The sequence below is a fragment of the Eumetopias jubatus genome, unplaced genomic scaffold (genome assembly GCF_037043125.1).
Source record: "Eumetopias jubatus isolate StellerSeaLion01/CBP00866 unplaced genomic scaffold, mEumJub1_p1.0 scaffold_8, whole genome shotgun sequence".
In the NCBI taxonomy this organism is placed as follows: Eukaryota; Metazoa; Chordata; class Mammalia; order Carnivora; family Otariidae; genus Eumetopias; species Eumetopias jubatus.
This window is the reverse complement of record NW_028274814.1, coordinates 66,283,145-66,296,311: the sequence shown is the minus strand read 5'-3', so window position 1 is coordinate 66,296,311 and position 13,167 is coordinate 66,283,145. Positions and strand designations below refer to the sequence as shown.

Sequence of the window (13,167 nt, the reverse complement as noted above, 5' to 3'; positions counted from 1 at the left end):
TGCCTGCAGACTGTAGATGGTTCTATAAAAACAATGCGTACAGTCTCTGTGCTCTGCAGACTTCCTGCCCATGTAGCAGCTTTGATTCAGGCAGATATACAAAAAGAATTCCTGTGGCTAAATATTAAATCCACAAGTGTTTATGTTGAAGGAGAAAGTGGCCTGTTAACATTTGAGTGTGTTAAAATAAGAAATAGGAATATTTGTATACATTTAAATCGTGTATAAATTTCTCTTCTGGAGTAGACTTCATGGAGACCTTAGAGTTTAGATCTCTAGGTGAAAAGTATGGCTTCACTCATTAACTGCTTTCTACTCACAGGCTTCTGAACTGTTCCCTCCAAAAGTCACTAATAAATTACTATATTGGTTTCCTGGGGCTGCTGTAATGAAGTACCGCAAACTGGGTGGCTTACACAACAACTGTCTCACGGTTCTGGAAGCTAGAAGCCCACAATCAAGGTGTCAGCAGGGGTGGCTTGTGAAGGAGAATCTGTCCCACTCTTCCCTCCTAGCTTCTGGTCATCTCAGAAATTTCTTGACCTTTAAATGGCATATTCCATGTGTCTTCCATCTTTTCTCTACTCCTGTCTGTCTTTGTATCCAAATTTCCCTTTTATAATGTCATCCACCAGTCACATTGGATTAAGACACACCCTAATGACCTCATCTTAACTTGGTCATCTACAAAGACCCTATTTCTGAATAAGGTCACATTCACAGGTCCTGGGAGATGGAACTTCTGCATCTTCTTGGGGGACATAATTCAAACCATAATATAACTACTATTGCCTACCTCCCATGTCGCCCTCCAACTATCTGGTTAACAGATGATTCACAAATCTCTTTCTCCAGCCCTGGTTCCTACACATCCATCCTTGATGGCCCAGTGGGACCTCAAACTCAGCACATCTGAAAACAAACTGATTATCTCAGCACCTCTCCCTCTGTCCCAGTTAGGCTTTCTCCCTTCTCTCCACATTATTTAATGGCAACAGTACTCTTCTCTCAATCAAGCTTAGAAGCTAGAAAGTCATCTGGAATATAACAGAAAGCCCAGTGGGCATGACATCAGAACACTCTGCCCCTTTTGATGAATATGTACAATTGGGCGAGTTTCTTGACCTCTTTGAGCCTCAGTTTCTTCATTTGCAACATTAAGATTAACAAATCCAAAGGAAAGTAATAATTCAATGAGATAATTTTTATTAAATCATTTTATATTCATACTTAATATTGTTCTTGACTCTTGGGTCTTGCTCACTTTCTACATCAAGTCATTAAGTTCTGTGTTTTTTTCCACTGCATATTTCTCCTCTTTGTTCTCCCTGGCTGCCATGGTCTTAGTTCATCCATAAGCTGGCCTGTGAAATAACTTCTACCACATCACCCTTATTTCTCTTAAACTGTAGTACTGTCACTGTAGTTAACTAACTAAAAAAGCACTCAGGAGCGTAACATTCTTTTCAGAATCCTTCCTGCTATCCTAGGAGTTGTACAGATTTCTAATTTGTCATTTAAGGCTCCTCCATCTGGCCCTAAATAGTCTCATTGTCTTCCATGAGTATTTGTTGAGCATGTATGTGGTATGGGACCTCCACCAGGCCCTGTAGGTTTTCTAAGAAAAGGATATGACTGAGCCTCAAGAGGCATATAGTTTAACAGTAATAGAAATGTTAAATTATGCTAAGTTTATATTAGGTGTTCAGTTTCACTGGTCCTGTTAGAGGGAACGACATCTAACAGTGTACCTTGGGAAGAGAGAATATTCAGGAAAGATTCCACAAAGAGGCAAAATTAAAGCTAGGTTTCATTTTATTTTATTTATTGAGAACTTAACTTTGAGCCAGGCAGTATTCTAAGTGCTTTACATCTATTTGAATAAGGTAGGTATTGCTACTGACCCCAATTTGCAGATGAGAAAACAGACCATGGAGAGGTTAAGTTACTCATCCAAAGTCAGTGAGCTGTTAAGTTCTCTGTAGGGTTTGAGAAAACCATGTTCTTAACTATTAAGCTAGAGTGCTCTCAATCTAAAATGCTAAATAGGCTGTAAACAAGGAGAAAGATACAGAAGTGTTAAAGGGTGAGCCAAAGATTTTTTTCATCATTTGGGGGCACCTGGGTGGCTCAGTCATTAAGCGCCTGCCTTCGTCTCAGGTCATGATCCACGGTCCTGAGATCGAGCCCCACATTGGGCTCCCTGCTCCGCGGGAAGCCTGCTTCTCCCTCTGCTGCTCCCCCTGCTTGTGCTTTCTCTCTCTGTCAAATAAATAAATAAAATCTTTTTTAAAATGTTTAAAAACAGATGTTTTATAAAGTACATCATATGTTTAAGAAACACTGATCAGGGAAGAGTGGAGAAAGTAGGGTTCCAAAATAGAATGCCCAAAAAATGCTTAGGCCTGTGAATGCTATTATTGGTGGATGCCTCTGCTCTTTAAATGTCAGGCTTCTCTTTATTAAGCCTCTTGCCTGCACTCTGCTTCCAGAGGCATGATTCCTTTTTGTTGTCATGTCTCCCTCTAGCCAAGTTGCTGATTATGGTTTCAGTTGCTTTCTCTTACCTCATGATCTTTTTCTTTTTCTCTTTTCAACCTATTTCTTATCACTAGTGTGGCCCTCTTTCATGATATCTAATCATCTGGAGTGTAGACGCGTTCTCTGAACTTTTTACTTTCTCCCCAAAAAGAGAGGTGTGCTTTCATTAACAACATACTTAAATGATGAGAGTCTCAGACAAGAAGACTAACAGCACATTCCCTGCAAGTCACTGGAACAGTTTCCTTGGTGTCTGTTACCTCTTGGGTATCAAGATAAAGCAGTGTTTTTAGTGACCCATTGAAAACTCCATCTGAAACAGCCATGACAAATGGCCTATTTATCACCCACCTGGTGTGGAAGGCCCTCAAAAGAACTACCTTTTGGTTGGCCTGGCCATAGTCTCTTTGTCCTGGCAGTGCTCATTTATACCTGACAAGTATCAGCCCAGCCGCTTTCACCAGGTGCCGAAACATGCAGACCCTAAGACAACAGAATGTTTCGGGCCAGCTTCACATGTATCTGTGTGTTTCTGCACTGCACCTCTCCAAAGTAGAATGGATCTAAAAACTGAGAAAATGTAGGTTTAATATACAGTAAAACCCAAAAAAAACCATAAATTCTCATGTTATCAAGTATTTGCAAAGTGTAATGTTACAATTTAGTTTTCATTTACAGATAGAAAAATGGAGATAAAGAAAGGGCACAGAACTCCACAGCATCCCATTTAAAGTGAAATAGAGCAGTCCCAACTGCAATACATTAGCCAACAATTGATTGCTTAGCTCTTGCTATATAAGGGAACAATCTTTCCTTCTTCTATAAATGTTAACCATTCAAGCTCCAAAGAGAATGACTCACAGACATTATACTTCTAAATGTCCATTTAGATTACTCACTTTGCATGATATACAGTACTTTGGATTCTGAACTTTGAAGTAGAAACTTACCAGACTAGAGAACCCAGACTCTTAGATTTTCCATTTTAAACACTCTTTCACAGTATAAAGAAATTATGTGATTGTAATTTATGAACCCAGAGATAATTCACATACTTAGTAGCTTAATTTATAGACATTGCTTTCTTGTAGTTATCCAGAGCTATTAGAATGAATAAGTTTAGAAAATGACTCGTCCTCATGGCCAAAATTTGCACACATTGCATTATTTGCTAACTGGGCTTTTATGATTCATTTTAAATTTCCAAATGCAGCCCCACATTAATTAGAAAGAAAATAGCTGTTTTACTGTATTAATAAAGTGACATCATTCAGGGGGGGAAAAATGAGCTTTTCTGTTTTCTTTAGTTCTTATCAAAGTAATTTTGAAAATATTTATTTATAGAATGTGAACCGTGTAGATTTTTTTTTTTGTCCTTGCTATTATTTTTCTAATACTTTGCTGATATTTTTTTACATAGTTGCCCTTGGACCAGAAAGAAGAAAATCTGACTCAGGAGTTATGTTGCCAACACTCAGGGTCTCTCTTATCCAAGACATGAGGTATATATGCTAGCATTTGATGATAACTGTCAAATATTTATGGCTTTCACTTATATTGCTCAAATAATTATGGCTATGTGTATTTTTTGCTTATGTATTCTGAGGAAAACATTTTTTATAATCTTGCTTATTTTACTTTTAAACTATTATTTTTTTCCTAGCATTAAATTCAAAGGGAAAATACAACTGGGAAGAGTTTTAAAGTAGCTTAATTATTTTATAAGTTCTTTGTTCAGTTTTTAAAGTCTCCTTATATACCTGCTGCCCACAGACACAGACCAAAAAAATCTGCAAATAATGACAAGTTACTTGGCAGAAAAACTGCTGTCAGGTAGGTTTAATTTGAAGTAAATGCAAATCTGAGAATTACCAGTTGCAATTACTGGTCTTAGAAATTGTTAGAAAGCAGGGCGCCTGGGTGGCTCAGTTGGTTAAGCAACTGCCTTCGGCTCAGGTCATGATCCTGGAGTCCCGGGATCGAGTCCCGCATCGGGCTCCCTGCTCAGCAGGGAGTCTGCTTCTCCCTCTGACCCTCTTCCCTCTCATGCTCTCTATCTCTCATTCTCTCTCTCTCTCAAATAAATAAATAAAATCTTAAAAAAAAAAAAAAAAAAAAAATTGTTAGAAAGCATCAAGATATCTAAAATAGATTTATTGAATGAGGAGGACAAAGGCTTTTTTCTTTTAAACATTTTAGGCACAACACTTAGCTCTTAAAATATGTAGTCTTATAGTCGATGTTATAACATTAGAACACTTCCCTTTTATGGTTTATTGCTTTCTTAATATTAATTATTGATGTTTATTTGATTTGTCAGATACTTGCAACTGAAAAGCATTGCTTTTTTTTTTAAGATCTTATTTATTTATTTGACAGAGACACAGCGAGAGAGGGAACACAAGCAGGGGGAGCAGGAGAGGGAGAAGCAGGCTTCCCGCGGAGCAAGGAGCCCAATGCAGGGCTCGATCCCAGGATCCTGGGATCATGACCTGAGCCGAAGGCAGACGCTTAACTGACTGAGCCACCCAGGCGCCCCGAAAATCATAGCTCTTAAGAGTGGCAGCTTACTATAGTGGTTACACATCCTGGCTTTACTGCTTGAACTGTGTGACTTTAGGCAATTTTTGTAACTTCTCTGTGCCTCAATTTCTCCACCTCTGAAACAGAGATAAAAATCGTTCTCTATCTTATAGGATTGTTATGAGAATTAAATGAGTTAGTCCTTTACTATAAAAAGTTTCAAGAAGTACTTGGCTCATAGTAAGTTTCAGTAAATGTTAGTTTTTGTTATCTGAATCAATTTATATATTTATATCTCCAATGCTTTTATTCCTTGCTAGACAAAATATAGTTTCTCTCAAAGAATATTATGATTCCTTTTTTTTGTTTTATTATGTTAATCACCATACATTACATCATAAGTTTTTGATGTACTGTTCCATGATTCATTGTTTGCGTGTAACACCCAGTGCTCCATGCAGAACGTGCCCTCTTTAATACCCATCACCAGGCTGACCCATCCCCCCACCCCCTCCCCTCTAGAACCCTCAGTTTGTTTCTCAGAGTCCATAGTCTCTCATGGTTCATCTCCCCCTCCGATTCCCCCCCTTCATTTTTCCCTTCCTGCTATCTTTTTTTTTTTTTTAACATATGATGTATTATTTGTTTCAGAGGTACAGGTCTGTGATTCAACAGTCTTGCACAATTCACAGCACTCACCATAGCACATACCCTCCCCAATGTCTATCACCCAGGCACCCCATCCCTCCCACCCCCCACCACTCCAGTTATGATTCCTTTTGATGGCCAGCATGAGAAGAATAGTTGTAACTATGAAGAAAAAATGATCTGCAGCTCTCTTAATGGAAAAATAAAACCACATGTGTTCTGTAGTGATTTCATAGTAAAACCTAACTTCTAAAACCTAATTAGGAGATGGTCACAACACATAAGGCTACCCTACTCCTGCCAGTTTCCTGCTTATTTACTTTTATCTCCTTCATGTTGTTCTTTGGGGAGAGGGGTGTCCTGCTTAGATATACTCCCTTTGCTTTGTAAGAGTATAGCTTCCTGGTTAAGACCTCAGGCACTGGAACCAGCCTACAGAGGTTGCTGTTTCAGCTCTGCCATGCACTAGCTCTATAGCCCCAGACAATTACTTATGCTCCCAGTCTTCTCACCTCTGAAATGGGATAGTAACAATCTTTCTCTCAAAATGTTGTTGTAAAGATTCAGTGAGGGGTGCCTGGGTGGCTCAGTTGGTTAAGTGTCTGACTCTTGGTTTCAGCTCAGGTCAAGATCTCAGGGTCATGAGAGGTGCCTGGGTGGCTCAGTCGTTAAGTGTCTGTCTTCGGCTCAGGTCATCGTCCCAGGGTCCTGGGATCGGGCCCCGCATCGGGCTCCCTGCTCGGCGGGAAGCCTGCTTCTCCCTCTGCCCCTGTTTGTGTTCTCTCTCTCACTGTGTCTGTCTCTGTCAGAAAATAAATAAAATCTTTAAAAAAATCATGTTATAAAATAAGATCTCAGGGTCATGAGATTGAGCCCCATGTCAGGGCCCAGTGCAGAGTCTGCTTGTCCCTCTCCCTCCCCATCTTCCCCCTCTGCTCCTCCCCTGACTTGCGTGCGCGCGCACACACACACACACACGCACGCTCGCTCGCACTCTCTCTCCCTCTAAAATAAATAAATCTTAAAAAAGGTAAAATAAAATCAGAAGATTCAGTGAGGTAATAAATCTAAAGAACCCAAAATAGGCCTGGAAACAAATGTGTGTATACTTACTCATGAATGTATATACATACATATTTATTTCTGTTTCCAACTTTATTTACGTGTGTGTGTGTGTGTATAGATATACCACACAGACAATTCTTTTTTTATTTTTTTAAGATTTGATTTATTTATTTGGGAGAGCAAGAAAGAGCATGAGCAGAGGGGAGAGGGAGAAGCAGGCTCCCCACCGAGCAGGGAGCCCAACGTGGGGCTCAATCCCAGGACCCTGGGGTTATGACCTGAGCCAAAGGCAGATGCTTAACTGACTGAGCCACCCAGGCGTCCCAGAAGTCTTTTTAGAAAACAACTTTGAGAGATGCCTGGGTGGCTTAATCAGTTAAGCGTCTGCCTTTGGCTCAAGTCATGATCCCAGTGTCCTGGGATTGAGCCCCACATCGGGCTCCCTGCTCAGTGGGGAGCCTGCTTCTCCCTTTGCCTGCTGCTCCCCCTGCTTGTGCTCTCTCTCTCTGTCAAATAAATAAAAATCTCAAAAATAAAATTGGTGATATGGTCCTAGACATAACCTGCCTGGGCCTGAGCTTCCACATCTGTAAAAAGAAGCTAAGCAGGGGCGCCTGGGTGGCTCAGTCGTTAAGTGTCTGCCTTCGGCTCAGGTCATGATCCCAGGGTCCTAGGATCAAGCCCCACATCGGGCTCCCTGCTCAGCGGGAAGCCTGCTTCTCCCTCTCCTACTCCTGCTGCTTCTGTTCCCTCTCTTGCTGTGTCTCTCTCTGTCAAATAAATAAAATCTTTAAAAAAAAAAAAAACCTAAGCAATATGACTTCTTAAGTTTCTATTCTATATTCTAAAATTAAATTGATTAGTAAAAAGTTATCTTAGCAATCACCACCTTTTTAAAACTCTGAAACTGGGGGCGCCTGGGTGGCTAAGTCGTTAAGCGTCTGCCTTCAGTTCAGGTCATGGTCCCAGGGTCCTAGGATCAAGCCCCACATCGGGCTCCCTGCTCAGCGGGAACCCTGCTTCTCCCTCTCCCACTCCCCCTGCTTGTGTTCCCTCTCTCACTGTGTCTCTCTCTGTCAAATAAATAAATAAAATCTTTAAAAAAAAAAAAATAAAACTCCGAAACTGTAACCAAAATAATTGAATAGTTTGGCCAGTTGAATCAGGTAAAGATATAAAGATAAAAGCAAAAATGTTAGATAAGCACACACACACACACCCTCATGCACACTCATAGAGTTTAAAATAGGCAAATCCTTCATTTAACTTAATTGAGCACCAATTATGTGTTGGACTCCATTAACACTTGCTAGCAATTTAATAGTTTTCAATGTCAGATAGATTGCCTCTCTCATGAAGTTTAAAAGTAGTGTTAGAAGAACAAATAACTGCTATGGAGAGAGTTAAAATAGGGGTGTGAACGAGAGTGGGTAGCTGCTTTATCACAGATGATCTGGGCTGGCTTCTTGGAGGAAGCAACATTTGAACTAAGATGCAATGACAAGAAGGAGGCTAGCCTGTGGAGGTTCTTTTGGAGGTATCAGAGGAAAGCTATCAGGTGAAGGGAATAGGCAGAAAAAGGCTCCAGGGCAAGAAGCAAGGAAGGCAGGCTGAGGAACCAAAGAAGTGGTATGGGGGAGAATGGCAGAAGATAATGCTGTCAAATCAAGTCAGCTCTGCCAACCAGGGCAAGGGATTTGGATTAAAAAAAAAAAAAAAAAAAAGATTTGATTTATTTATTTGAGAGCGAGAGAGCATGTTCACAAGCAGGGGGAGGAGCAGAGGGAGAGGGAGAAGCAGGCTCCCCACCGAGCAGGGAGCCCGATGTGGGACTCGATCCCAGGACCCTGGGATCATGACCTGAGCCGAAGGCAGACGCTTAACCAACTGAGCCACCCCAGCATCCTGACCATATGGCCAATTAATAGCAGAAATGGAACTAGAACTAAGGTTTCCTGACCATAGGTCAGGTCTCTTTCTAACTAGATGCAAGCTCTCAGCCTTTGCCACATTGCCAGGAAAATACCAATCATGAGTAGACACAGACAAGTTGGCAGTGGTGTAGGGTGCACATCAGTTTAAATATAATTTTGTATAACCTTGACTAAATCTCCATTTGTTCAGGATACTCAACTGAAAAATCGATATCCTGTGACTTAACACATAAGGGTTACTTTGGCTTTCAATTTTCAGTCTTTGTCTTATAAAAAATATGAAGAAAGACCGCCAAGTATCCTAAAATAACGTTTTGACCAAATGATAGATGCTTTTAATAAAATTTGACTGGTTGGCAGGGTGCCTGGATGGCTCAGTCGGTAGAGCATTCAACTCTTGATCTTGGGTCCCGAGTTCAAGCCCCACATTGGGCATAGAGTTTACTTTAAAAAGAAAAAATGTGATTGGTTGATTGCTTTCAAAAAGTGTTTCATAAGGTAGAAAGGCATTGCTAAAAAAAGACTTCTTAGGGTTTTTCCCCTAACATTTTATCATAAAAAATTTTAACTGTACAAGAAAGTCAAAAGATTTTACAATGAACACATTCTTAAACCCACCACATAGATTCTGCTATCTTTCTATTTTTTTTTTTAAGATTTATTTATTTATTTGAGAGAGAGCAAGCACACATGTGAGCGGGGGGGGGGGAAGCAGCAGAGGGAGACAAAGGTAAGCAGACTCCCGGCTGAACCCCGAGATCATGATCCAAGCCGAAATCAAAAGTCAGATGCTCAACTGACTCAGCCACCCACACACCCCTTTTTTAAAAATTGTGGTAATGATAAAAAAGAATTAAACCTTGACGTTTGCAACAACAAGGATGGAGCTAGAGTATACTGCTAAGCAAAATAGAGGAAGACAAATACCATAGGATTTCACTTATTCATGTTGAATTTAAGAAACAAAACAAATGAACAAAGAGGAAAAAGACAAGCCAAAAAGACTCAACTATAGAGAACTATAGAGAACAAACAGATGCTTACCAGAGGGGAGGTCGGTGAGAGAATGGGTGACAAATACATATATAATAATTTTATATATGTTTTATGTGTATACATACATATATATACACATAAAACATAAAACCTACCATTAAGTGTATTCACAGTGTTGTGGAACCATCACTGCTGTCCATCTCCAGAACTCTTGTCATCCCAAACTGAAACTCTTTGCCCATTGAACAATAAATAAATAATTCCCCATTCTCCCTTCTCCCCCAGCCCCTGGCACCCACTTTTTAATTTTCTGCCTCTGTGAATTTGCCTATCCTCATTTAAGGGGAACCATGCTTTTTGCATCTGGTTTGTTTCACTTCGTCTTACACTTTTTGAAATCTTCATTATCAGATGTTTATAATGTTTATCCGTGTTGTAGCATGTGTCAATTTCCTTCCTCTTTTAGGTAAAGATTCCATCTTACATATATACATTTTGTTTATTCATTTATCAATTGGTAGACATTTGGGTTGTTTCCACCTTTTGGCTATTGTGAATACTGTGAATGTGGGTATACACGTATCTTTTCAAGTCCCTGCTTTTAGTTCTTTTAGGCAAATACCCAGAAGTGGAATTACTTGATCATATGGTAATTCCATGTTTAATATTTTGTAGAACAACCATACTCTTTTCCACAGCGGCTGTACCATTTTATATTCCTACCAGCGATGCACAAGGATTCCAATTTCTCCACCTCCTCACCCGCACTTGTATCTTCTGGGTTTTTTTTTTTTAACGGTAGCCATTCTGATGGGTATGACTTCCCAGTTTCTTTTGGCATACATAGCAGCACTCTTTTGAGGTCTTCATAGTCCATATGCTAGAGTCTCTTCAGCTTTATGAGCTCAGAAACCAAATAATTAGTAAACCAAAATGTAGTCAAATTCTAAGATACTGAATCCTACTAACCAAGACATTTACTTCAAATACCTAAGAGAGATGTAAAAATAATGGGCTGGAGTTCAGTCATCTGTCAACTCTGGTCACATCTAGACCACGTAAGGAGAGAGTCACAGGAAGCCAGTGAAACCAAAACATTATTTCCCTAACCAGATGACTTGATACTCATTCACCAATACGGATATTCTCTGCCTGGAAGCTAGATAAAAATTAGAAGACTGCTTGCTATCTTCAGAAGCAGAGATGTGGAAGCCTTATCATCCAGCTCTACACTAGTGATCCTCATGCTCTTGGGACTGATAGCATCTCAGGAAGTTCTGAAGAAAACATTGCCGGTGGTTGTCTCTCCCTTTTCTCTGCTTCCATTCTGCCCCTTTAAGATGGCATTTTATACATTGTTGTTCTTATTCAAAATGTATTTACTTTAGAGTTTTACTCTTAGTGGACAGGATTATTTCCCTGTTTTCAGGTTCTTGACAAGTGCTTCATTTTAGTCCCTCATCATTACCTGGATAGCTGATACAGATGTTTTTCCTTAAAGAAAAACACCCAAGTAATATTCTAAACCTTGATTTCTAGGGGCGCCTTGGTGGTTCGGTTGGCTAAGGCCCTTCCTTCAGCTCAAGTCATGATCCTGGGGTTCTGGGATCGAGCCCTACGTCAGGCTCCCTGCTCAGTGGCGAGCCTGCTTCTCCCTCTTCTCTCTTCGCTATCCCTTTCACTATCCCTGTCGCTATTTCTGTCTGTCTCTCTCTCAAATAAAATCTTTAAAAAAAAAATAAAAATAAACCTTGATTTCTTTCAGTCTAGACAATTAAAGAAAAAACTAATTTTCCAAGATTAGTATACCTCTCTTGAGTCCCTGTTCTCTCTTGGGCATATGTCTCTGTTGGTACCTCCTGTCTTTCCAGGTTAATCTCTTGAGGCAAAAAGACATTGGCACTTTGAGTCCTCATAGTTGTCAAGAGTCTTGGCACCAGATTGCTTAGCTTTGAGTCCAGGACAGATATATTTAAAGGCTTTCCCCTTTGTCTTAGTATCTTAGACAACTCCCCAAAATCTTCGTAGATGCCAGGTATCACCAGACTATCCGTTGTAGAATGATTTTTTGTTCCATAGAGAAAGGCTGGGGACAGTAAATAATTGTACAGATTCTACATTTAAAAGAGATTATCATGGTGTTACCAATATTACCAGTTTCTTTCCAGAGTAGCCATGTACATGTCATCTAACTGTTCAAACAGACTTTTTTTCTTAATGATATTGTAATTGATGTTGAGTACAAGAGAATATTACATGACCAAGGAGACTGTGAATACTATAATCCAAGTCTGGGTATTCTGACTATGTAAACAAATGAACAGGATGTCTAAGTAAATCCTAGAAAAATTTTATTTGTAAAGATGGGAATAAATTACCTAAGGGTAAATTAGCTAGTTCCTATTTATCTTTTTACTAATAATGTGTACATATGTGCTTATGAGTATCTGGCTTTATTCTACACTAAAATTAAGTAGTTATGATTGATTTTGTTACCCTGGGAAGGAATATTTTGAGGAATTTTTATGTCTGTACAGAATATGAACTTAAACTAAAATCAGCTAATCCTTAATTTCTCAAATAATACCAGGTTTAAGTGAGTGAGTGAATGAATGAACAAACGAACAAACAATACTGGGTTTTGTTAATGATACATATTGTGAAGTAAGCACTGATTTTGGATTCAGGAAATGTGGATTCAAATTTAGAGGTACTGCCACTCTTAGAAATCATTTGGTTTTAGGGAACAGAAGCCCATTCAGACCTGCTTCAGTAAAAAGGGATGGATTTATTGGAGATATATGAGGGTGTCTTCCAGAATGCAAGAAGAGAAACTGTGGCTGCTAACAGTCTTGTCACAGATTACTCTTACTGTCTCACTGGAAGCAAATCATAGCTGTTTCTCCCTTCACATCTGCTCTTCTTCCCCTCCCCTTACCCCCCTTCCCCTTTCTTTCTGTTTTATTGTGCACATGCTTGCCCAAGCCCTGGCTTTAACATTGTTTCTTATTTTTAGCATTCAACAAAAACGAACTTGGTTTTCTTCCAGTATACTAATTCCTAGTTTCTTTTTTTTTTTTTTTTCCTAGTTTCTGAGAGAAAATCTAGTGAGCTCAGTTTAGATCAGGCACGTTCCTCTTATTCAGTCTATTCTAGCTGAAGGATTAGGATCATGGGGCCATAGGTCATGGCGGTAAGTAGAGTTGTGTGTTCTGGGTCTGGGGAAGGGGAGCTTCTCCAAGAATGTGTGAGGAAAAAGTAATTGGTAGAAAATGGATGACATCTCTAGAATAATATTTATTATCTCTGTGACCTTGAATGGATCACTTAGACTCAATTATTCTGTTTTCTCATCCTTAAAGCAAAATAATGATGATCTCCTTCTCACTAGTTTTTGTGATAAACAAATGAGACAAAGTACATAGAAACTTTTCTAAGGGCGCCTGGGTAGCCCAGTCAG

General features: G+C 39.6%; 1 protein-coding gene across 1 annotated transcript in view; it reads left to right on the top strand.

The window, feature by feature from the left end:
* DENND5B (DENN domain containing 5B) overlaps positions 1–13,167 on the top strand; it is a 187,613-nt gene that overhangs the window by 146,416 nt on the left and 28,030 nt on the right. The window contains exon 12 of the mRNA XM_028113302.2: positions 3,962–4,043. Within this exon, the coding sequence (XP_027969103.1) occupies positions 3,962–4,043 (82 nt within the window). The remainder of the gene's footprint in view (positions 1–3,961; positions 4,044–13,167) is intronic.